Source organism: Aulostomus chinensis, chromosome 11, assembly GCF_037954235.1.
Source record: "Aulostomus chinensis isolate RoL2024-O1b breed Wild chromosome 11, RoL_Achi_v1.0, whole genome shotgun sequence".
In the NCBI taxonomy this organism is placed as follows: domain Eukaryota; kingdom Metazoa; phylum Chordata; class Actinopteri; order Syngnathiformes; family Aulostomidae; genus Aulostomus; species Aulostomus chinensis.
Genome location: NC_141330.1, coordinates 3,651,139 through 3,675,441, shown reverse-complemented (window position 1 = coordinate 3,675,441; position 24,303 = coordinate 3,651,139). Strand labels below are relative to the sequence as shown.

General features: G+C 44.5%; 2 protein-coding genes across 7 annotated transcripts in view; both read left to right on the top strand.

Annotated features, from left to right (window-relative positions):
* LOC147252884 (ubiquitin-conjugating enzyme E2 E2) overlaps window positions 1-2,157 on the top strand; it is a 32,492-nt gene extending 30,335 nt beyond the window's left edge. For all 3 annotated transcript variants that reach the window (XM_086217778.1, XM_086217779.1, XM_086217780.1), the window contains exon 6: window positions 1,328-2,157. In XM_086217778.1, coding sequence (XP_086073904.1) covers window positions 1,328-1,425 — 98 coding nt within the window. In that variant the 3' untranslated portion in view covers window positions 1,426-2,157. The remainder of the gene's footprint in view (window positions 1-1,327) is intronic.
* A 2,668-nt stretch (window positions 2,158-4,825) lies between these two features.
* On the top strand, window positions 4,826-18,636 carry LOC147252883 (ubiquitin-conjugating enzyme E2 E1). 4 transcript variants are annotated; one of them, XM_086217775.1, is made up of 6 exons: window positions 4,826-4,981; window positions 7,079-7,262; window positions 9,061-9,111; window positions 12,323-12,455; window positions 17,567-17,714; window positions 18,371-18,635. In XM_086217775.1, the coding sequence occupies exons 2-6, from the start codon at window positions 7,108-7,110 to the stop codon at window positions 18,466-18,468; spliced, it is 585 nt and encodes a 194-aa protein (XP_086073901.1). In that variant the 5' UTR covers window positions 4,826-4,981; window positions 7,079-7,107; the 3' UTR covers window positions 18,469-18,635. The 4 variants fall into 4 exon arrangements, with proteins under 4 accessions (XP_086073901.1, XP_086073902.1, XP_086073900.1 ...); XM_086217776.1 differs by lacking the exon at window positions 4,826-4,981 and adding an exon at window positions 5,040-5,168 and having other exon boundaries at window positions 18,371-18,636; XM_086217774.1 differs by lacking the exon at window positions 4,826-4,981 and adding an exon at window positions 5,191-5,343 and having other exon boundaries at window positions 18,371-18,636.
* The last annotated feature ends 5,667 nt before the right edge of the window (window positions 18,637-24,303 follow it).

Here is a 24,303-nt window from a genome sequence, read left to right as displayed (position 1 = left end):
ACCTGTTAAATTCCAAGTGTAACCTGAGGACAAATAAATAGAAATGTATGAAGAAACTTGTGTAAGATTGCACATAATGTTGTCGTAGTGGAAAGTAGCCCCGTGTGGTATTGATGATGTGAGCAGTAATTATCATCGTGGAGTCCAAGCACTCGGACAGTTGTTCCCTGAACGTAACGAGGTGCAATATTTGCATTTGTGCCGCTGCGTGATGTGTTTCACGTTGTCCGCACATCCGACGCATTCTTATTCGATTTTGTAGGTCAAAGGTCACGGTCTCTGTGACCCAAGACATGTTTGGTCACAACCTAAAACATCTAGACCAGAACCACAGAGACCCGATGCAACATCCGTGTCATTTTTGGTGCTCCTTTGATGATTTTTCAAATGTAGTCACAAGTTTAAGGAATAGTGAGGCAAGTTGTTTTACACTCAAGCAAATCTGTAATGTTTTTAAGCGGACGTTGACTTATGATTGGATTTGTGAGCCTTCTTGTGTGTTAATGGGTGAAGAATTGATGGATTATGACGAAGTTTCACAAACATATGTTGTGGGACAAAATCATGACATTCTCTTGGCAAAAGGACAAAGTTCAGCTTCCCTCCTGCACCACCATGTCCCACCTGAAGGGGTTTCTCTAGCCACGTCTGTGTCACGGCTCAGGAGCAGAAGGGGTTAAAGGGGTTTTTAAGTCTTCATATATTATGAAGTCCTCTCTTAACTCGTCTACAACCACAAGGCAGTAATGTAATTAAATGAAGCGTTTCGCCGCGCTCGGGTCCACAGGAAGCAGAGTGGTTTTCTGACGTGACACTTTCTCACTCCAACCCATCTTTTCACAGTCGTGGCCTAGAGACACTCAAGCAATGCTGCACCTAAAAAGAATATTTTGCCTCTTAAGTACTCATAAATAGGTGTCTTCGGCTCACAAAGTAGTTTTTCCCCTCCTGCATTGCTTCGTGGCTCCAGAGGGCAGAAGACGCCAGCTACATATATTTAGCTTGAAGCTAATGGCGCCCCATAGCCATCAGCTACACACAGTTGCAAAAATTAAAGGATGATGCGCTTGAGCGTTTGCATACGCATGTTTTGTTTTTAGAGTTTTGCTGCATTTTGATGTGGGTGGCATCAGGAGAATTAGCTTCAAGCTAAGAACACATGACTGGTTCTTTTACAATCTGGGGTCAGGAGGGGGAAACACGTGTGCGGGCTGGAGAAAGCAGCTTGCAGCCTTTTTCAGTGGGTTTGCAGTGGGAAGGCCTGCCACCTGAAGCTGAGTGACGATGCTTGATTGACACCTCCTGTCTCCCTCTGCCTTCCTTTCAGCCGACCCTCTGGTGGGAAGCATCGCCACACAGTACCTGACCAACAGAACAGAGCATGACAGAATAGCCAAGCAATGGACGAAGAGATACGCCACATAGACTCCCCGCCGCGAACCACGCCCTCCTTTACATCCCCCACCCTCTCACTGTACCACTCTACCTCTTTCTCACCCTTCGTCTGTCAAAGCACACTCACTAAGTGCATCGGTATACCCGCCCTCCTCCTGCTCTTCCTCCTCCCTGACATTTTATCTACCTTTTCTGTGTTAAAAAAAAAAAGAAACTTAAAAAAAAAAGTCCTTTGTTCCTTGTTGACTTGAAAGCTTCTTTTTTATACAAAGAGTAGATTGGGATTTTTATTTTCCAATATCTGAATGTTGGAAGTATTGTATTGGAAAAGTCACAGAATATTATAATTATCATACGCATTGTCCTCCAGCTATACAGTATGTATTCTCATTTTCTATGTGGCACCTGGAACAAACATGCAGAAGATATGCTTTTACTTTCCTCCTTGTTACTGTTTTTTTTGTTTTGTTTTTTTTTTTTGTATTGTCATCAGTATGATATATCTGCATGGAACAGGAAGGTTTGCGTCAGTGGATCCTTCATGCTTTTTAACTTCCTCTGATTTTGTTTGTACTGTATGTATTTTTTCAAAGGCTTTTGAGGCAGACCACAAAAGTATAGGTCTGCCCGTGAAAGAGGCAGGACTTGTATATTTACTGGCTACCCGCCACCTCTGCAATTGCAGAGTGGTTTGTTGTGCACTTGTATTACTGAAACACCCAATAAAAACACACTGTGGTTGGCTTGTGAGAAAAAGCTTGGCTCCGTCTGTGCTCGGTGTTTGACTGCAGAGCCCTGGAGTGTTTACACCCACAGTGAGTCATTTTCCACGCTCGCTCTCTGTCACACACTCACCTCAAGGTAGAGAATCATGAGTCTTTCTCAACCGCATTTCATAGATGCATTGACCTCTGACCCCGAAGAGAACACAACCCGCGTTGACTCCTGCTCGTGGAAGGCCTGGCAACAAGAAGTAGGAAACTGCTAGAAAAAAAACACAGCAAACAACGACTGTATCTTTTAACCACACCAAACCCATGTAGGCCGTGCTGTACTTGCACTTGTAGTATTCTCTTCACCTCCATTCGCTGAGCCGCCATGAGGAGGCCCACCTCACACGCTGGTTTATGGTTTGGTCTCACAAAAGTTCTTCTTTTAAATTCAGGAGGGGAAACATGTTTGAATAAGGAGGTTTTATTTTATTTATTTTTTTTAATTTTCGTTTTTAAGAGGATCGGGTGATCTTTCAACTCGGAATGAATGAAAGATTTGACAGCGTTTATGACGTCGTTAGGAGAGCGCTCCTGAAGCGCCGCTGTGTCGGCAGAACTCGGCTCTCAGAGCTCTGTCTTATACTTAAATATTAATATTACAACACACAAATCGGGGAGGGGGGGGGGGCTCTAAATGTAACTCTCATCTCACAATCCAGGTTTGATGTTTAGAGTAAATAAATAAATCTGTGTGGCTCAGACGTCTGTTACTGAACCCAGACAACACGTTGCTGTTTGTAAAATGCCAGAAGCCAAAAAGGTTTGGAAAAAAAAAAAAAACACCTTGAGTTTTAAAAGCTTTTTTTTTTTATCTTCTACATTGTGTAAAATCTCAACTACAGCTTTCGAATGAGTGTGTGGGAGTGGGAAGAATGTTTTTTCCAGGGATTCTCAAACTTGGCGAGTCATTGTCAGATCGGCTTCTATTCAGAAATGGAAAAGAGGTCAAATCTAATCACCAATTCAAAGTTTGTTTGTTTATTTTGTGAAATTGTAAGGCTAATATTGTCTGTTTGTCACTTCTGGAACTTTCCCATTAATCCCCACCTCCCCCACAAACGGCGTGCTTCGCTCGCCAAATTGATTTATTTTACAATTAACAATTCCATAAAACACATCCTCGAGATTTTATAAAAGCGAGAACGCATTGTTGCTTTTATGAAAAACGTATTAGAGATTATAAATTCCAGGTAGTTTTAAATTAATATTCTACTTTATTTATAAAAATTTTTTTTTTAAAAAACTCGCAAAGCGTGAGCGTAAAACAGTCCACTAGAGGGCGCTTATGACCTGCTGCTGGGCTGTGGCCCTGGTTGAGAGACACTGGTGCAGGAGAAGTATAAGATGGCTTCAAATGGAAGTTGTCAAGTACAGTACAAGTACCTCATACTCGTACCTGAGTGCAGAACTTGAATAAACTTTCCGCCAATGCAACGCCCACAGGTTTGTGACTCACCTTCAAAGTGAGCCGTTTCATCCAAACCTAAACTCGACCTTGAACCCAAACCTCAGACGTTCCATTCGGCAGCTTTAGGACCGGTGTTTGGCCCCCGTAAGAACTTGGGGGCCCTAATAGGTTCGTGTTTACACCACAAAAGGTCCTGGATAGGTGTCAAACCCAACAACACGTAAACACACACATCCCATTCTCTGCTCAGGATGGGATTACTCCAGTACATAGAACATTAGGAGGTTCTGTCCCATTAACGCTCATAATCTCATGTGGAACCTTTAAATCAACCTCCTGTGGAGTATATAAACACTTGGAGGGGCTCAAACATGAGCACACACTACTGGCTCAGTCCTCATGACTCCTCACCTGCTAAACTCTTGCTCCACCTGTGGGCAGCAGAACATAACGTGCATCAAACGGCTCATTCAGCCACCGCAAGGTTCGGTTCTCACAAGCGTCTTCATGTGTAAAGGGTCAGGCATCGTTCTGGCTTCAGCCCAGTCAACAGGCTTCGAACGCAGCCCGTCCTCACACCCAGTCTGAGATGCATTCAGAGACGTGGGAGGTCAAGCGGCTTCTCGGTTTCTGTGGCCAGTGATGCAACGAGGTCATGGCTGAGGTGCCAGAGTGTGGCCAGCAACACAAAACCTCCTCAAAGTACTATGAAAGAAATGTGAATGTTTATGGCCATAACCTAACAATCACACTATAAATAGGGATTGTTTTATGGTTGTCTGCCAAATGTAGATTAAAAAAACAACAACTTTATGCGTGTAGAAAACAGTTTGCAAAGTGTTTTGACTGTTGACAACGCAGAGGAGAAAGAGGCCAGTGAGGTAAGTTGAGATATGACGTGAAAAGGTCCAATTAACAAACGTGGATGACAAACGATTGTAATGGTTCACATACATCAAATAAATATGCATATAATAAAAACAAGCAATTAAAAAAAACACATAAAATACAAATGAACAGAAGTCTCTAGGTGTGAGAAGCTCTCAGGTTTACTTTAATCTGGTAATATTTATAGATTTATTTACTCATTTCTATTAAAACCAACTTGAACCTTTGATAAAACGTCACAAGTTGTCATCTAATTTATATGTTGAAAGGTGACATTAATATCATTTGAATTGTTATTGTGTGTGTGTGTGTGTGTGTGTGTGTGTGTGTGTGTGTGTGTGTGTGTGTTGGTTTAATATGTGCAAACACACGATGGCATGTTTGGCTTGTCGTGTTTCCAGAGGAGGACCGGTGCCGTCCAGCCCACTGCAGCCGCGGTGAGCTACTTCCGTTCCGCAGAGAGCGACAGGCACCAGCCAGCCTAGACTGTGGCGGAGGTCCAGACACAATAGACTGGGTAAGTTTAATTAGCCGGCAGAATACACGGATTAAGAGCCGTTTGCCTGCGATAGTTTAGAGTACACAACCGGGGCTGTTATCGGTGCGTGTATTCACGACAAGTCGAAGGTCAGTTGACCGTCGCACACGCTGAAAAGATAAGCAATCAAACAAGACGGCGGAAAACGGGATACGACTATGTCCCGGTACGGAGTAGTTCCTGGCTGCTGTCTACGCGTTCAATGTGTTGTTATCGCTTGGTAGCGCCGGTGATAGATATGTTGAATCACTATTGTCAGCTCTACACACCCACGGCTTCAGTCCCGTTAACCGAAGAAACCGACATCTCCAGACACGCCACCCGATTTGACGGTGCACTCGGTAGGGATGCTTAGCAAGCAGCTTTCAACCCGACTCCGTTCCAAGAAGTAGTCTTATCCCTGAAGTCTTTGGGCCTTAGCAATTGGAGTTTGGGGGGGCTACCGTTAGCCCGTTTAGCCCTAGCCTAGCGTGCCGAGGCGCAGCGCCGCGACCACTCAAAACGACTAAGCCTCGTTTGTTCGGCATTTGTGTGCTTTGGTGGTGGTCTTATCCCGAGTTGGTGGCGCCGAAACGGTTAACCCCGAGTGCGTGCTGGGGAGAGCCGTTCACTCGGCTAGCTCCTGGGCTAACGACTCCGCGCTGACTGAGCTGAAAGTGTAGAATTAAAAACGCTCGCGGATTCCAACTGCCGGAACGGACACCGGTGACTTTTAATTTCCATGCATTTTAATGGCGGGGTTGCGGCAGGGAATTTAAACGATCCATCCACCGGACGTTGAACCCGAGTAACTACAGGAGTTCTGCTCCATATTCAAATACCTCAGTAGTGTTATTCTTATTTCCTCCCTTGGGTTTGTTATTAATCCGGGGAGGGACGTTGAGACGTGAGGCTGCTTAAATAAACGTTATGACATATTAAGGTGGGGGGGGGGGCACGATTTTATTTGATATTTTGCTTGACAGCTTTGACAAATTTACAGTAAAAGTCGTCTTTAAAGATATGCAGGCTACTTTATTAATGGCACACGTTTATGTTCTGCATGAGCTCAGTGTGAAAGACTGTTGTTTACAGTGGTGTGTGTGTGTGTGTGTGTGTGTGTGTTAAAGATTGTTAATCAGGTCTACTTGGGCAGGTGTAAACCTTTTCAAACCTGTTTCTTATCGAAGGCGCAGGACTGGACTGGTTCATTTCATTATAACTGCTGGGTGTGACGCTTCACACACCAGCAACTTCGTCTGAAATTCCCGAAGAAGACACTTAAGGCTGCTGTGGAATCCGGAGACTTTCTGCAGAAGACAGTCACTAAAACCGTACTGGTGTGAGACGCCTGGGGCCTGTTCACCTGTGGGACGTAGTCAGCCAGCGTGGCGTCCCACGGGACACGAGCAAACCTTTCATTTGAGTTCTGTTGTCGCCTCTGTTAATAGTTAAAGCACAGAGAGCAGGAGGCACTCGTTACCGTGTCTGTTTTCCATCTCGCCGTCTGTTTTAAGTCCATAATGTTGCTGTGGTGTCACTGGGATTAATTCCTGTCACCCCCAAAACACGGAAACACCCCCCTCCTCCAGGGACGCGCGATGCTGGATCTTTTTCTGATATTTTCACAGCTCATTTCTGACTGGTATCAACTGGAGATTCCTGACATCTTCATGAGAACAAGTTTATGTGATATTTACACGCTGAACAAAACAAACGTAAACTTTGAGACATGAAATATGTTTTTCTTAATTTATAGAACATTCGGAAGTACCTGTTTTCTCTCTCTCTCTCTCTCTATATCTATATCTATCTATCTATCTATCTATCTATATATATATATACCACATTGTTTCCTCGTCAAAAAGAACAGGTGTTGATGATTTTAGTATCATCTACCATCTTCTTCTCTTTTGAAACATGAACAAGATCTCCCAATGCCAGTGACCTGCTACGTCAATCTCGTTGTCATATTGACGACTACTTCGTCATTTTATTCACAATGAATTCTTTTCAAGTGTTTTAAACTGTAAAAGTTGTATAGAGCCTTTATTTATTTATGTTAAAGTAGTGTTTCGTCTCTGTTTCCTGCTCCAGGACCCGGCTCATTTCCAACCCAAACCGGTATGTCGGATGAGGATTCCCGTGCCAGCACCAGCTCTTCCTCATCACCACCTTCCTCCAGCCAAAGCCGACAGAGGGACACGCCTTGCAAGAAGAAGCGGGAGAGCAAAGCCAGCATGAGCAAGACCTCCAAGCTGCTTTCCACCAGCGCCAAAAGGTAAATGTCCAACCAGAGGTGTTGGACAGACCCAGCAGTTCAGTTCTGTCACATTTAATGACAGAAGTCATCAGTGCCCTCTGTCTATAAAGGAATAGAAGGAGTGACTAGTCTGTGTTGGACATCTGGCACCTGTCACGCGTGGCTGAAACACAACCCATGATGGTCCGGGTTGACCGCTATGAATGCAATAAATGAGGATGTGGGATGCGTCTGCGTTTGCAAACTAAACAAGCAGTTCGTGTGACGGCACTGACAGATGCTTTATGTGCAGCTAAAATTAATTTCCATATCAGGTTGAATTGCCAAATAGTCACGTCTGTTAATACGAGCGGCGTTAAGGCAGCTCTACCTTGCGCCATCATGGAATAGATCGGTTGTAAAAATGGGAGAATTGAGCCTCAGACAGCAGCTGCCATGGTGCAGAGTCACAGGATGTGCCAAGTTTTGAGTAAGCAGCTCGAAGTCTAGTTACACAGTAACACATCTTTAAAAGTCACTGGTAACAAACGTTCTAAAAACGTTCCTTCGCTGGAGGCTACCAGGCAGCAACCTACAGTTTGAACACACCCTGAAGACAGATTTTTTATGATACAGTACTTGGCTCGCTCTTAGCACCGGGACTTCTTTTCCCACTGCACTTTGAATATCCCCTGTGTGTGGTTAGTCATGAGATGTGTCGTCTTCAAAACGATTATCAGTGTATCATTGTTGATTACGATCAGTATTGGTAACATAATATATGTCGCTGGAACGAATTATCCTGATCAGTCAGAAGCAGAAAAGTAAGTACAAACTGCTGGCCATCAGTAAGAGAGGCACCCTACTGGATTTCTTGCCGATATTTGAAATGCTGATGTTTTACTGCTGCTTAAACTCTGTACAGGTGCGGATATTATCTGGATAAAAACACATTTATATCATATCAATGTTTCGTAAATACTGAAACACAGCCAGCACCGGCCTTGAAATACCTGCATGCCTCGTGCAGGTCGTTGGTTTTGTTGAGCTTCACTTCCAAGGGATGTCTGCATCAGCCTGATACAGACCCAGCGCAACGGGCCAGATATCAGAAATATGAATTGATATTATTTGATCGGCGAGCCTGAATTCCCACGTAAATGCAGGGAGCCACACATCGGGACAAGAGAGAAGAGTCGGGGCCACACAGACGGGCGGCTCGTGTCGAGTGTCATGTCGCGGAATGTTTGATTCACACCTAACATCTGCTTGTCTTTTAGATGGCAGGTGCAACCATGCGGCTGCTGAGTTGTCTCAGGGAAAAAGACTTGACCAATCAGTACTGCATCAGCAGATACTGCAGGTTGTGATATCGGCCATGAGGAAGCGCTGACCAGCCATCCTCATTGCTCTGTGGCAGGTCACACCTGCGGAACAGCATCCAAATGAAACGCCACTTTCCTGAAGACGTTTTGTTTTCAAGTCTGATTGATAGAAAACGCGACGCACGGACACACTCGGAATCTCACTGCGAAGAGATCCATCTCAGTTCTGAGGCAGACTCCTCCGAGACAATTTCAAACTCATTTCGCATTGTTCCTCTTGTTGAGTCTCCCAGTAGGAAACAAGTGATTCAACCGCAGCAGCGTCAGACCCTCAGTGGGCAGTAGCGGCCTCGCCTCCAGCTGGAGCTCTGACTCCAGGCCGACGTCAGAGACTGAGATTTGTCGGTTGCGGGTCGATTGTTGTTGGACATGTGAGGACATCGTTGTGGTGGTGTTAAGTAACGGCGTGAGCATGTTTGCCCTGGACTGATTTAGATTCCTTCTGTGTGCAGGATTCAGAAAGAGCTGGCTGACATCACACTGGACCCTCCACCCAACTGCAGGTGGGTTTCTCTCTCACTTTCAGTTCTTCGGTCTCTGTCCTGCGGTCTCTCTAGTACTCACTGCTCAATGACCTAAACGCTGCTCTGAATTCCTCGATTATTCCTGGTAAGGAATCATCCTTCAGTGCGTTATGTAACCTGATGCTGTAACTACATATTTCATCTTCACTACCATTGCTCATGTTGAAACTACAGAAGTATTTCTAGGCGTGTGCATTACGGTACATTGTAATCAAAGCTTCATTAAAGCGTGTCATTGAATTACTTTGTTCTACTCTGACGAGGAAACACAGTTGCTCATATACTGGCAGCCTGTTTAATGCGGTCAGATTGCATTGTTTTTCTTGTTCGCTGGCAAGTGTTTGTTCACCCTGTTCTTTCCTTTTATTTACTCTCAAGTGCTGTACAGGATATCTGACTGTTAGCGTGACGCTGGGATGATGAGATTGTGTTTGGTGTTTCTTTGTCATCCCACATGTGTCCAAACCTCTCGGTAGAAGATGAATGCAAATGTCTTTACCTAAACATGATCAGGACATTTAGCAGCTGACCAAGCGTCCCTCGGTGATCTGGTACGCACATAATGGCAACTGTCTCAACTACTTCCCACATATGCTTGGTATTTGAGTACTAAAAATTCTTGCAGCTAATCAGCTCACTTAGAGGGGGCCAGTATAATCTGTCAGCTGTAGAGTTACCGCTGCCGGGCCCCTCCCCCTGCACGTCTCTGCCCTCTGATAAGGAGGGCCAGGCTGGGGTCTCGCACTTTACAAAACGCACATCCTGCTTGTTTGTGACACTTTTCATCGAGCCGCTTTGGACGATGCACCACTGCTGTCCAAACGTGCCGTCATCATCAACTGCTACCAAGTCACGCGTTCATTCGCTCTGCCTGTCGACTTTCCTCTCCCTGGTTTAGTTGAGACATTCAGAACAACACCTTTGTTCTGTCCCATATCACAAAAACCTCCTCTTCAACTACAATTTGCAGTCACTGGATTATTCTACGATTATAAAATGAAATGTCTTTAATTCCAACTTGTGCAAATTTACAAGCAGAGCTGTTAAGCGTTGGACTTGTAGTTCATTTCACAAACTGCTACTTTAATGGGGCAGAATTGACTCCAATTCTACGTTTGCGATGGTGATTTCTTTCCATATATGATAAATAAACCTGTGGTAGGTGACAGAAGTGTGTTGCTGGTGCTTAACATGACACAAGATAATTGGATGAGAATATTTCATTCTGCTTGGTGTCAAATATTAAATTGTAATATTGAAATTGAAAAACTCTGAATTGAAAACTATGGGGGGGGGGGAGGCAGCCCTGTTTTCATGAGACGGAGGATGCGTCTGAAACTTAAAGCTCAAATTAGTGGTGAAACATTTAGTGTTTAACAGGAGAGCAGAAGTGTGGCAGGTCCTCCTGCAGTTGGCTGCACTGTGGCGTTGTCCTCCAAACTGGTTGGTCTGGCTTCACACTCCAGCTGCTGGAGGTCCCCTCCCTCCTCCCGTCTCCTGCCTCCCTCCAGGGTCTGTAGTCCCATCACTGAAGCCCTCCTTGCTCCAGGCTGCTGCTCTGCATCTCAGCCTGACCTCTGACCTTTCTGTGGATTGAGGAAGAAAAAAAATGGTCTTAGCAGATGAAACTCACAGCCTCAGGCCACATACCGTCCCAAAAGAAAGCATAACATGGATGCTTGCTGCTCATGAAAGAAAAGACTGCGGCATCCACGGTTTCTCCGGCTGATCCTCTGAGCCTGTAAGATGACAGGTTTGTTTTCTAACCGCCATCAGCCTTTGCGGCATCGACCATCAGCCCAAACCTGAACGGATTTAACTCTCGCACTGCCTATCCTGACTATTATTGATGTTCAGCTGTTAGAATAAATACACTCTGACCATTTCAAGTCCACATCCACATGTATCCTCTTGAAGACAAACGATTGAAGCTTTTTCAGACGACTATGTTTTTGCTGTTGTAATCAAGAATGCAGACGTCTGTGACTGTTGGAAAGAAAGTGTTCAGGTCATTAAAATCAACCGCTTACGGATCAGAGTTTTCATCTGTCGCATCATTAGAACACTGAACCCCGTGGATTTATTTTCCATATCATAGTCGTCATTGACAGTTGGTCAGATTGTCTGTGTTGTCCATCGAAAAAGCAGAGCATAATCACACACACACACACACACCATTCCGGGAGTTTTGGATCAATATGGCTATGTTTTATATTTATGACCCCCCAAAGGCTTTAAGACCACATGTTCTGCATGTTAGAGGGATGAAGGCCGGGCTGCTTTGAGGAAAAATCAATAAGGATTACAGATCATGATGCCGGGACACATGGCTGGGGATCGACTTTGAACTGAGGCATCTCTGAACGATGCACAGGGGAGCAGCAGCTTTCTCCACATTTACAGACCACATATACTCACACCGCTCTCATCAAGAGTAGTGGACGGAACTCAACTGACGTTGAATATCCAAAGAAAACATCAAGTATAAATGATTGAAGTCATTTTGTTTTCCCTCGATTATCAGATGAGGACAGCAGAGAAGAGCAAGAGCTTCTTGCTCCTTCTGGTGTTGACGGCACGTGTCAGGTAGATGGTGAGTGATAGGTGGCGTCCACGGTTGGGTTAGGTTCAGCTTCTAGCCCATCCAACACTCAGGTAGCGCAGGTGCTGCCAGTCAGCTGTGCATTCAGCAGGTAACACACACACACACTACATGAAAGGATGAGTAATAGCAGCGTGACTTCATATCAGTCACACAGGCTGCGCTGAGGCTGTGGTGATGCAGACCCTGGATAGAGTTACTGCTCTCTTGACGGTGTCCTGTTTCCTCTGTGTCCTCCTTTTGACGTATTTGTGTCATTTGCAGTAGTAACTTCATGTGTTTTCTCTGCATTTTAGTAAACAGGATGTGTGTGAGTTCTGTTTCCCCTCAGTGCTGTTAGCCAGACGGTGCGATCTAAAACTGACTTTGATGCGCTGGGACGAGAACAAAGGGATTCTTGGAAGTGTGAATCACGATGTGTGTCCGCAGGTTAATTGTTCTTGTGTGTTTTTTGTGGGTTGTTTTTTTTCTGCTGTAACAAATCAAAAAATGTCTTGTAATGGCCTGAAAAGGAAAATAACAGTTTTTGAAGCCCCACAGTGTCCAGAGTGGTGCAGCTCTGAGTCAAAGTACTGTTTCTGCCTGCAGTGCTGGTCCCAAAGGAGACAACATCTATGAGTGGAGGTCGACCATCCTGGGACCCCCGGGCTCTGTGTACGAGGGAGGCGTCTTCTTCCTGGACATCGCCTTCACACCTGACTACCCCTTTAAGCCCCCCAAGGTACGTTGGCACTGCATGTCTGAAAAGTAAAGTTGGGCAGCAGCTAAACTTGATTTGGTCTCAACACAATAACCAATCAAAGCAGAGGACTAAGAAGCTGCGCTTTACGAAGTTCCAGCATATCGTCTCCTCAGTTTATTCCTCACAAGACCTTCATCCTCCTGTTTGTTTCTGATTTTCCTGGGTATGAAGTGGAGGTTGGATGAGTGATTAAAGAACGGACACATCCGCTGCTCTGGTGAGTGTTAACAGCAGCAAGGAGGCGTCAGTGGGTTTCTCTCAAAATAAACCTGTGTGTAACGGTGTGGTTCATTGAAGGGTTTTAGTACAACACTTGAGCTCCGTGTGCGAAGAGGCATAGCAAGTCATTGTTGATGTTGGTCTTTCTCGTGGGATTTTCAGACTCTTAATCCCATAAATGTAAGAATATCCCTTGACAGCATACAACAATGCACCAAGTCGAATTAAGCCACCTTCACATGACTGGCTGATGGTAATTCTGTTGGAAATATTGCAGCAGAAACAAGTTTCCCTGTCAGATCCTCTCACTGATGTGCAGCAGTTTCGTACAACTACACAACAGCAAATACACCAGTGGGACTCTTTGAGGTCACGTCAACAACACGCGAGTTTTCTGGAGAACTCACGGCTTGAACGTATTTTCTGATTGAAACAGAATCCAAACTGACAGTGCAGAACGTTTTGGGCCCGGTGGTTCTTGTGATGTGGGGAAGCCTTTATAAAATCAGAGGATTGATCTCTTTAATGGCCTTGGAAGTGCTGGGACACAGATTTACCTACCAGATTAAGGTCTCTGGCTTCAAATGCGTTTCAAGATATTCTGAGGATTTGCATCTCAGAACATTTAGATTTGTTTTTCTTGTCTTCCTGTCACACAAGTGAGATGTCACTCTTTGCGTATTCATGGTGCTGTGACAGACTCGCCGCTGAACTCTTGGTTTTTTATCATGTTGATAATCTGTTGCTGTCACAGTACTGGATACTTTCTACCTTTGGTAGAATACCTCGGAAATACTGATGTTCAGTGCCTGAAGGAAATACTGAGACAACGTTGAAGGTGTAGAATTGGAGAAGTTTCAGAGACGAATCCAAGAATGTTCCAACAAGAGGAGGCATAACTTTACTGGGTTATGATTGTCATAAACATTAATGAGAGATTATAGAAACCCTGGAGGGTTTTATTATTCTCCTTAGATCAGCCTTTAAGGTAATTAAATATAAGTAATTACCCAATCAGAGAAATCAATTATAAAGCACTTTGTGTTACTCACAGCAGCATCTATGTTTATTAACTTCTGACTGCAGTCAAACTACTTCTATTATTATAACTACTCACTGTTGTCTGTCATTTGCGTGTTTGTGTGTGTGTGTGTTGGGGGGGGGGGTAGCTTACCTTAGCTTAGAGAAGGTCAAACGGCTGAGGGGCGAGCACCAAGACCACACCCTTGTGAAAACTATCTTTAAACAGCGCATCTGCTTTTTCTTTGTCCAGCAAAACCGGTCACAGGCCTCTAGGCTCATCAACTTTGCCAAGTAAAAATGGGATGAGTGACATCACAAACACAGCGGCGTGAGTCAGAGGAGGTGGGGCTGCTTGGGTGCAGCCTTTCCCACACAGGGATGCGTTCCTTGTTTCCTCATATTTGAGCTGTCATTCAAACAGACATGACAGGTGAAAGGAAGGCGTCTGAGGAGACCGGTGCAGGATCACGGCGCCTTCAATTTCACAGGGTCAAGAAAAAAAGCCAAACTTCCAGGCCTGGAGAAGTTTTTGAAAAATGAAAAAGCCTGAAAATTAGACAAAAGTCATTGAAATGAACTTTACTGATACCTGAGGTTGTGTTCAGCTCATACCAGCACGTGGATTTACTGTTGTTGTTGTTGTTGTCAAACCACAGATGTTGCCAGTAACGGCAGTTTAATGTACCGTGATTCATTCTTCATGTGAAAGCAGTTTGAGGGAATGTGTGATCGTGAGCGTGTTCCTGGGAGCGTGGTGGCTCTACTGGTGGTTATGAGTCCTCTTCCTGTGATTCCAGAGCTGCCATCACATTTATATCCTCAAAAATGAAGCGTCTCATCCTGGCACAGTCGCGCTCATCTTTCATTTATACCTCAACGCGTCAGACATTTTCTTTGTCCGACAACTTTTCTCACCTGATGCACACACGGTGACGCAAGAAATCAGCTTCTCAGACAAGTCTTTTCTGTCTGCTTGCTCGTTGCTGCCTGGCTGCAACGTTCCAGTCACCACACAGTTGCATTTATTTTTTGGGAATTGTTTCGTGTTCGAGGCAGGGTTGGAAGTGGCTTAAAAGTCTTGCCGGAAGGCGTGCGTTTAAAAAAAAAAAAGATGCGGGAATCAGGGAAAGTCACGATACTTTGCCAACAATAAAGATAGAATCCCAATAGAGGAATTCTGTCATAACGTATTGCCCGGTGGATACACCACAACTTCCTTCTGAGGGAGGTGTTGATTTGGTATGAAAGGTCAATTAAGAGGCTGAGGCAGGAATGGAGGGAGAGGCACAATAGAACATGTCTTTGTGCTGGTATTTGGCACAACAACACGTCAGCAGCATTAAAAGTAAATGTCCTGAAAGTGGCTTATGTGCTAGAAATTGTTGACACCATAATATAGTGTTAACGAACCTTTGCTCCCATAAACAACACAATGGACGAATGAGGCAGGCAGAAATAACCAACCAAACAAGTGTTTTTTTTAAAGATATTAGGTATCTTAAAGAAGTGACAACATAATTTAATGAATCATTGATTCAATACAAGAAAATTCTGACTTCATGATCAATATGCCTGCCAACATTTGAGTCATGACTCCTGGTTTGCCCCCACTCTTGAACAAAGGGCACCACCCGCCGACAACCAAGTTTTACGGTTTTTAATCAGTTTTGGGTGATTTTTATTACAGTGTCAGGTGTCTGTTCCCCACACGACTGCAGCCCCCATAGCCCCACCCTTCCCGTGTGACCCCTGGAAATGCTTTGAAAACTGCTTTTTACAGTAACTGCCCTCTACAGCGCTGACAACAGGGAACAGGCAGACATGCATACATGAACAAAACAGATCATCAGTATCACTCTGATTTCTTCTTCCTGTAGGCTCTCACTGGCAGACTCCTCAGAGACGGTCTCTCCCTGGAACTCACTCTCATCAATGAGTGGCTCTGAGTCTGAATCTTCCGGGGGTCTCATTTTGCTCACTTTTTCTCCTGCTTCTTCAACTCTGTCACATTTTCACTTAAACATGACACTTATTTTGCGTTGCTTTGTGCCAAAGCAGGTCGCCAGCAGCCGAGTTCTTGGATTTTGCCCTCTGTTTCGTTTTCTTTCTCTTTTTTTCGTTCCGTGAAAGCAGAACGCGTGTGGTTTTAACCAATCTAAACTAACAATGCTGGTAGCGTGACCCACGTGTCCGTCTGTCAGCCAACCAGACACGCCTCGCGTGCGGAGATGCGCTCGTGGGCACGACTCCGTGTCAAGGCAGTTTCACACTGAATGCGCAAGGCGCAGGCTGCGCGGGGGAAGTCCATTCATTGTGTATGTGGGCGTGCTGTGATGTCACGTGAGTGCAAACCAAGCCCAGCAACTCGGTAGCGCTGCGCGTGCTTGCGCCCCACCCCGCGCAGCGCGCCGCCTTCAGAGTGAAACCGCCTTCAGACGTCGTTTTCTTTTTTTAATATGGGATTTTGACAGCTCCCTTCTCCTCCTTTTTTTAACGGAACTCCATTCCAGCCGTGAACATTTTACCGGAACTGCGTTCTGGCCCGTTCCGGCTCACTTTGACCCCTGGTTAGAGGGAAGGAACCCCGGCAGACGTGAACCCGCTGTAGAAGATGAGTGGTTCATCTGTTTATCCGGGCCAATCAGGCTGGCTTGTAGAGAAATATTTTCCATCAAATTCTGCTGCTATTGTCCTTGTTTGTTGGCACAGGGTTCCTTTGCGGTGTGATGCCACGTCAGATGTAGAGAGACAGTAAGACAGGCCACGGTAGTTTCAGGAATGTTGCGCTGCACCTCCTGAGATCTTTAACCAGCAGGTTTCATGGAAACTGTGTTTCTCAAATTTTCACCTTTTGTTAAACATTTTACAAGAATGCACATTGAGGTTGTCTAAACTTCTGGGAAGCAAATCCTCCTGAACATGAGGAAACTCTTGGACCTTCATGAAATATAACAACAACCACAAGTTAGAGGAAGAGGAGAGAATCCCACAAGATTAGTCTTGACTTTTGGTAGGTTTTCATCTATCAGCTAATGATCCTCATCAGGATGAGCTACTAATACTTCTGTCACGTTTACTGGCAGTTCTACATGTCAGAGACGAGGATGTGAGTCCTCCACACTCTAAACTGATGTGAAAAAGCCACCGGCAGAAATTTTCCACAACTACGTTGTTTCCAGTCTTACATCAGTACATTTACTGTTGGCTGACAGAAAACTTGGTGTGAAGTTGCTTTTGCTGAATGCTCCTTTTCATAGCCTCCATTTCCTGACAACTAGCAGTTCCTCTTCTCAGCCACCAGGGGGCTTTCGTCCCCTGTAGAGAACAGGGTGTTCCAGATAGCGTGAACTTGATTGAACCTCAGTCCAGACAGTTCTATTCTTCTTTCTCTTTTTTCCTCCAATCATTTTAACGCAGGAGTACATGGATAAAATGAGGAGGTACAAGGATAACAATGACTCCTAATTCCCATTGTTGGATGTTGTTCCTGGTTGCAGATACACAAAAAACAGGGTTTTTCAAGCTGGCTAAAGACAGCAGACATTAATTCAGTCCTTTGAGGAAATGTTTGCTTGAGCGTGAATCCTCTTTGCTCTTGTTAGATCAGTGAGACACCTTCAGTCTGTGTCTAGAAGAGTCGATGTGCATTCAAACTTTTACAAACGTGCGTCGCCTCTTCAGCTGCCACCTACTTAACACTGCAGCCGTATGATAAATGACACGCGTGTGTGTGTGTGTGTGTGTGTGTGTGTGTGTGTGTGTGTGTGTGTGTGTGTGTGTGTGTGTGTGTGTGTGTGTGTGTTAAACACTAGTGCGACATGCTGAAGGTGACTGTTTTGTGTGTGCAGGTAACGTTTCGCACGAGGATCTATCACTGCAACATCAACAGTCAGGGGGTGATCTGTCTGGACATCCTGAAGGACAACTGGAGCCCCGCCCTCACCATCTCCAAGGTGCTGCTGTCCATCTGCTCCCTGCTCACAGACTGTAACCCAGGTAAGAGCACCGGCGCCAGAACTGGAGCCTCAGTAGCGACTGGTGTTTGGACGTGGCCGCCATGACTGGAATGCTGCATCAGTGTTGAGCTGGTAACTAATCCAAATACATCAGAATTGAATCTCCTCTCATGCTCAGGAAATGCCACCTAAACACCGGCTACGTGTATGTGTGGGGTTTTTTGTTTTTGTTTTTTTTACACAATATGCAGTATAAAGTCAAGTCACAGATGCTGGTAAATATTGTCAGTGCTGACACGTTTGCCTGGAATCGAAAGTCATGTGGGCATCCTGTTCTGGTTTGTGTAAGACTGAAAGCTGCTGCGGAGTTTATGCAGTCCAACTGACATCTGAGTTTTGATTTATCGAAGACCGACGGAATCAACTTTCCAGTCATTTAATCGTTTCAGTCTTCCTCTGAATCTTAAGAGCAGTCAGTGAGGGAAATATTGGTGAGTTTCAGCGTTAATTCTGTCCATGAACACGTGTCTCACCCTCAAATAAATGAAGTTCAGTAAACCAGCCGTTAATGAAAAAGAGAGAGAAGCTATTCGGAGTTGTCTTGCTGAGGCACCAAATCCCGCCTTGAGAACTGCAGGATGGACTGACGTTGTCCGTTGCTGATGAATCTAACCTCAACCCTGTTTCTCCATGCAGCCGATCCCCTGGTGGGAAGCATCGCCACCCAGTACACGACCAACAGAGCGGAACATGATCGAACAGCCAAACAGTGGACAAAGCGATACGCCACATAAACCTCAAGAGGACGGCAGCGGGAGGAAGAGGAGGGGTGGGGGGCTCCGGGTGGTTTGTGTTGAGGGGGTTATTTCTATCTGAGATTTTTAGTACTTTATTGTCTGGTATATTTTTTGCTTCCTGATTAAGTTATCTCCGCAAATATGGTAATAAAAGAACACAATGGAAAGGAAGACAAGTTTGCCTCGCTGTTCATTTTCATGAGACTCCATTCACACTTTTAGGCCTGGTGCAGCACACGGGTACCTGAGGCGGCGTCCACGTCACTCTCAGGTGTTCAAAAACATTCAATACACAGCAGGGCGAAGGCGAGCCACTTTACAGAGAAGCCAAAGGTCTGTGTCGCCGTTTGATGTCAGCTCTCTGTCTGCCACAGAGGCTTCAGGGAAACACAGGTTTATGTTGACAATTCAAGTTTTTCAGGAACAAGTCAGGTTTTAGGAGGTTATTTACAAAGCTGCCATTTGGTTTTTGTAGGCATTTTTAGGTCTAAATGGGCTCTTACTGTCGGATTCCAAATATAAACCTGCTGGACAAAGTGAGCTCTCAGCTGAGCGCGTCCTGCCTTCAGCCAAAACCAGGGCTGCGTTTCTTTTAGTTGTAACTTTTAGAGTAAATCTGACCCCAGACCTGTGCTCTCTGACTATATTTAGCTTGTTGCAGTCATTTTAAATGGTGTCGGTGAGCAGTTTCCTGTCAAAACCTCTACAGAGTCGCCTGAGAGGGAAAACCTGATGCTTTTCTATTTTTAATGAGTTTCACCCAACAACAAGATTGAGAAGTGAAAACCTGTGACGCCGTGTCACTGTGCCACCTCGGGTTTCTGGAAAGGTGACATTTAAATAACATCGCAACAGCAAAAATCAGTTCAATCACAATCGCATACCGAACTTACGACAACTGCATTATTTTTTTAAATTTTTTTTATTGCGTCCCAACAAACTGATGCTGTTAAAACTGGATCAACCCCGGACCGAACCAGAGAGAGAGCCAAACTGCTGCTCCTGCACCGGCAGGTCTGGACGCTCGAGTACAGACAAGCAACAACAATGATCCCAGAGAAGTCATTCATCGGTGCATCTGTCCGACTATTCGACCCTCTCAACCCCTCCGCCTGACTCCTTTTGTCGCTCTCTCTCTCTCTATTTCTGTCTCCTTTCCTCTCGTTTTCTCTCAGCAAATCAATTTCGCTTTCATTCTGCGGCCCCCTCTCTGCTGCCTGCCATTCTCTCTGGCATCTGTTTCCTCTCTTTATCTCTGCATTCACTCCAGAAATAGAGGAGCACTCATCAGTCGGCTCTCAGACTTTGTATGGCGTCGCGTGCGTGGACTCGCAGGACCTGGGAATGTTAGAGATGTGGCCAAGCTAGACGCCGCTGAGATGAGCTGGACACCAACGGGAACAAAGCAACCTGAAACATTTGACCTGCTGATCTTTATTTATTCTTTTTTTTTTTTTTTTCATCTTTGCGCACGTCAGCCGTACGTGGGCAGCAGTCATGAGACACGCATCAAAACAGAGTTCACATGCTCCCGCCAGCCGTCGCAGCTCTGGTCAGGAACCACGCAGACGCTTTCGCAGGTCAGAAGAAGGACGAAAGCTGAGTGAAGACAGACAGAAGGCCCCCCCCCCCCAAAAAAAACACCTGGAGGGGTTGCACAGGTGGAATTCCCTAAGTGACCGTTCCAGGTGCCATTAACATTCAGGAATACACTCAAAAATGTTCACACACATTCAAGCTGAAGTAGTAAAAGGACAGCGATAAAATAAAAGCTGGACGGGAAAGACAAGAGGAGCGAACATCAACGGCAGCAAAGGTCACATTATTTGAATGCCATTATTGTTGTCGTGTGGCCAAGACGAGACGTGATCTTCACTCGTTAAATACATATATTTATATACATGTATGTGTGTGTATATCTATATCTATATATACACACGTATACATACATATATATACACATGTATACATATATGTATGTATATGTATATATGTATATATATACATATATACACATATATACATATATATGTATATATGTGTATATATACATATATACATATATATATACATATATATGTATACATGTGTATATATGTATACATGTGTATGTATATATATACATACACATGTATACATATATATACACATGTATACATATATATGTATATGTATATGTGTATATATACATATATACACATATATATACATATATATGTATACATGTGTATATATATGTATACATGTGTATATATATATACATACACATGTATACATATATATACACATGTATACATATATATGTATATGTATATATGTGTATATATGTATATATATACATATATATACATATATGTATATATATATGTGTATATATACATATATACACAAATATATACATATACATATATATGTATACATGTGTATATATATATGTATACATGTGTATGTGTATATATATATATATATATATATATGTGTGTGTGTGTGTGTGTGTGCAGCTGTGAGAGGAAGGAAGTGGTTGCTTCACACAAGACATCAATAAAATGACCTCATCTGCACTCCCCAGAGGAGTTCAGGACGAGGTAAAAAGGATCATTTCTAATGGAGTCGTAATCAAATTAGTACCTCTGAGAATCGCCTGCTGCTGTGCTGAGTCAGATTAACGTTCCTGGGAATTTGAATACAATCCATCCCTCCATCTTCCCCCTCTTCTCCTGTTGAGGGTGGTGGGGGTGGAGCCTATCCCAGCAGCCTTCCCCCTGGACAGGTCACCAGTCCATGGCAGGGCCAACACATAGAGACAGACAACCATTGGCTCTCCCAGCCACGCCTACGGTCAATTTAGAGTCTGGATTAACCTGGTCCCCTCTTGATGTCTTTGGACTGTGGAGGAAGCTGGAGTACCAGAGAGAACCCAGCAGGAACAGGGAGAACATGCAGACTCACAGAGAAAGACCCCGTGCTGGAGCTGGGGTTTGAACCGGGAACCCTCTTGCTGAGAGGCAACAGTGCTGACCACGGCACCACCGTGCTGTCTCTATTTGAATACCATTAATTTGAGCTTTTAAATACCACTTCCTGCATTCACTGGGTGGCGCTAGAGAACACATGCTTTCTGGATGTTATGTTGCTTTTTTTATTTTTATTTTTTTTATTTTTACTTCCTGTAGCCTCCAGGTGACACTTTGACTTCAGTTCAGTCAATGTCTGCAGGCCAGGTCGGTCTCATCAAACCTTGGCAGGTCTGGACAAGATCTGACCATGCGGGGGTCACGTTACAACAGTTTCCTGCTCTACGGCCAAACTGGGCCTCCTCGCCGTGGAAACGCCGTTAGATGAGAACTCTCTTGTCTTCTCTGTAACACAGCAGCAAGTTCTGGAGGTGTTTCTGACCGCATTTGAGGAGGATCTGGTCGACCCAGAAGGAGGGGCACGTAAAAACGAAAAACCCCACCTCTAGTGCCACCAGGTGGCGCTGTGACTGACCTGACTCAGATTGAAGGGTTTCTTCCTCCAGCTTGTGTTTCCACAATGTAGTAAACCGTGTAGTTTTGGGTGATCCTGCTGAGGGACGACACGAAAACAGATCTCCCTGACGAGGGACTCACAACCTGGATAACCCAACTGTTCTATAAATACCTAGTCTCATCATTTTTGAGGGAAGTGAAGCGAGGGCCGGAGCAGCTGCGCGCCGGGGAGCCGGCCAACATTCCTCGTGATGTCAGAGTTAAACTCGCAGCAGGGTTTATTGAAATCTTGTCGTTTCTGCTAAATATTTACCAGAACGAATACGACAGTGTGTAACATGCAGCGTCTCGTGTTTGGAGTGGTGTGATACACTGAGAATATTATTTATTTAAAAGTGTCTCCCAGCCTTCAGCGGCTCTTAAAATACTCGCCGGGCTCGTTTCCTGCCAAGAGTTGAACTTTTCCACAGAACTCCAGCTGGACCTGATAAACACAAGAGCTCGTTGCTCCTAATCTCTTCGCCGAGAACTCTTAATCTTTTCTTGGAAAACAAACAAACTAAAGTTGCTTTTTTTGGGCTTTTTTTTTTTGCACACATGCAGACAGGAGTAAATACCTCCAGTCAGGGAGTTAATTATTTCTCAACGTTAATTATTGACAGCCAGCGCTGAGCCTTTTACGATGGAGTAATCAGGGCAAACAGGACCTCATGGAGAACCAGCCTCTCTGGTGTTTGTTGCCACGAAGACCATAAAGAGATGAGCAGCAGGACAATAACACAAGGACTCTAACAGCGTCCACTTTGGTGATTGGCCCTAATTATATGTAAACATAGTAAAAGTGATTGCAGGTAGAAACCATAGGTTTTATATATATATATATATATATATATATATATATATATATATATGACAGATGGACTACATCTCCCATGGACACAGGATGTCAGATGTTTCTGACAAGAAAAGACAAAAACCTTTTGAATTCTATAAAACAGTTGAATATTTCAATCCGTATGTTCAAAATCTACTTCGGTGACTTTATCCGACTTAAATAAATGACATCATGAATGTCAACGCACTCAAATACATGTACTTTCTACTCCTTAAACGTGAAAGCGGGCTTGTTCCTGCAGTTTTAACGCATGCGAGTGTGACTCCTGAAGGCAGGAGCAGCTCAGCGAGAGCCGGCTCTTAAAAAAAAAAAATTACAATTCAGCTTCTTTCATATCAGTCCCGCTTTTCTGTCTGCAGTTTTGTGGGTCCTCTCTATGTTGACCTGCTGCCTAATCTCGTCTAAATGAGAGCCTCATGGCTGCACACACACACACACACACACACACACTCCTTCTGCACATGTACGCACACACACACACACACTCCTTCTGCACATGTACACACACAACACTCCGCCTGCACATGTACACACACACACACACACACACACACACACACACACAGAAACACAACATTCAGTCAGAACAGGAGTAGCAAGTTAAAGATGGTGCTATTATCCTGCCTCGCATCAACGACCACCACAATAATCAAGAAATAGCTGTGCGCCACAGTCGCAGTACCTCTAAACCTTCTATTAAAGTAATACTTCACCTATAAAGTGGGGTTTGGTTTGTTTTTTTTGCCTTTCAAGTGCCCACATGCAGGTGTTCTCTTTCCATTACTGGCGCACCACAGTCACCAGCTACAAACAGCAAAAACAGCTGCAGCGCCAGTGACATCACTGGCGTTCCTGAGTGCCTGAAAGTGAAAGTACACTTTGTGACTGAAGGATCCCTTTAAGGCCTCTTTAGCTCTTAATTTTGTACTTGAAGTAAAGATGGTGTGTATACAGATACTCTAGAATGATGTAGATACACACACACACACACATATGTGTGTGTGTATTATTATGTACACCTCAGAGCCTGTACTTTTCAATTTGACTTGCTCTGTCTTAGTCTTATAAAATGTATATATTTGTATTACTTTTACTTACATTGTTCATATCTGGATATTGCTAACCTGTCAGCAGCAGCGTTGCGTGAGTTTCCCCATTGTGGGTCTGATAAAGGAACATCTCATCTCATCTTATCTTACCTCGTTTTATCTTATCTCAAATAAGTTCCTCTGCTTTCACCACAGCAAAAACAAGTATCTCTGCTAGTGATTGTGTTCTTTTGCTGCCTCTACAAGTCGGTGTGGCGTGTATTTACAAGTAAAACACAGAGTCACTGCAGTATCTGAAAGTGTGTGCGCGTGTGTGTGTGTGTGTGTGTGTGTGTGTGTGTGTGTGTGTGTGTGTGTGTGTGTGTGTGTGTGTGTAAAAACCTGATGTTTTGGTCGGCCGGCTGGGCGTGGATGTGGG

Excerpts from the sequence above, each read along its gene's own strand:
- LOC147252883 (XM_086217774.1), top strand. The coding sequence starts at position 5,205 with ATGTGTTGTTATCGCTTGGTAGCGCCGGTGATAGATATGTTGAATCAC. Across the intron at positions 5,344-7,078 it reads CCGATTTGACGGTGCACTCG|GACCCGGCTCATTTCCAACC; the intron begins GTAGGGATGCTT and ends TTCCTGCTCCAG. Across the intron at positions 7,263-9,060 it reads CTTTCCACCAGCGCCAAAAG|GATTCAGAAAGAGCTGGCTG; the intron begins GTAAATGTCCAA and ends TTCTGTGTGCAG.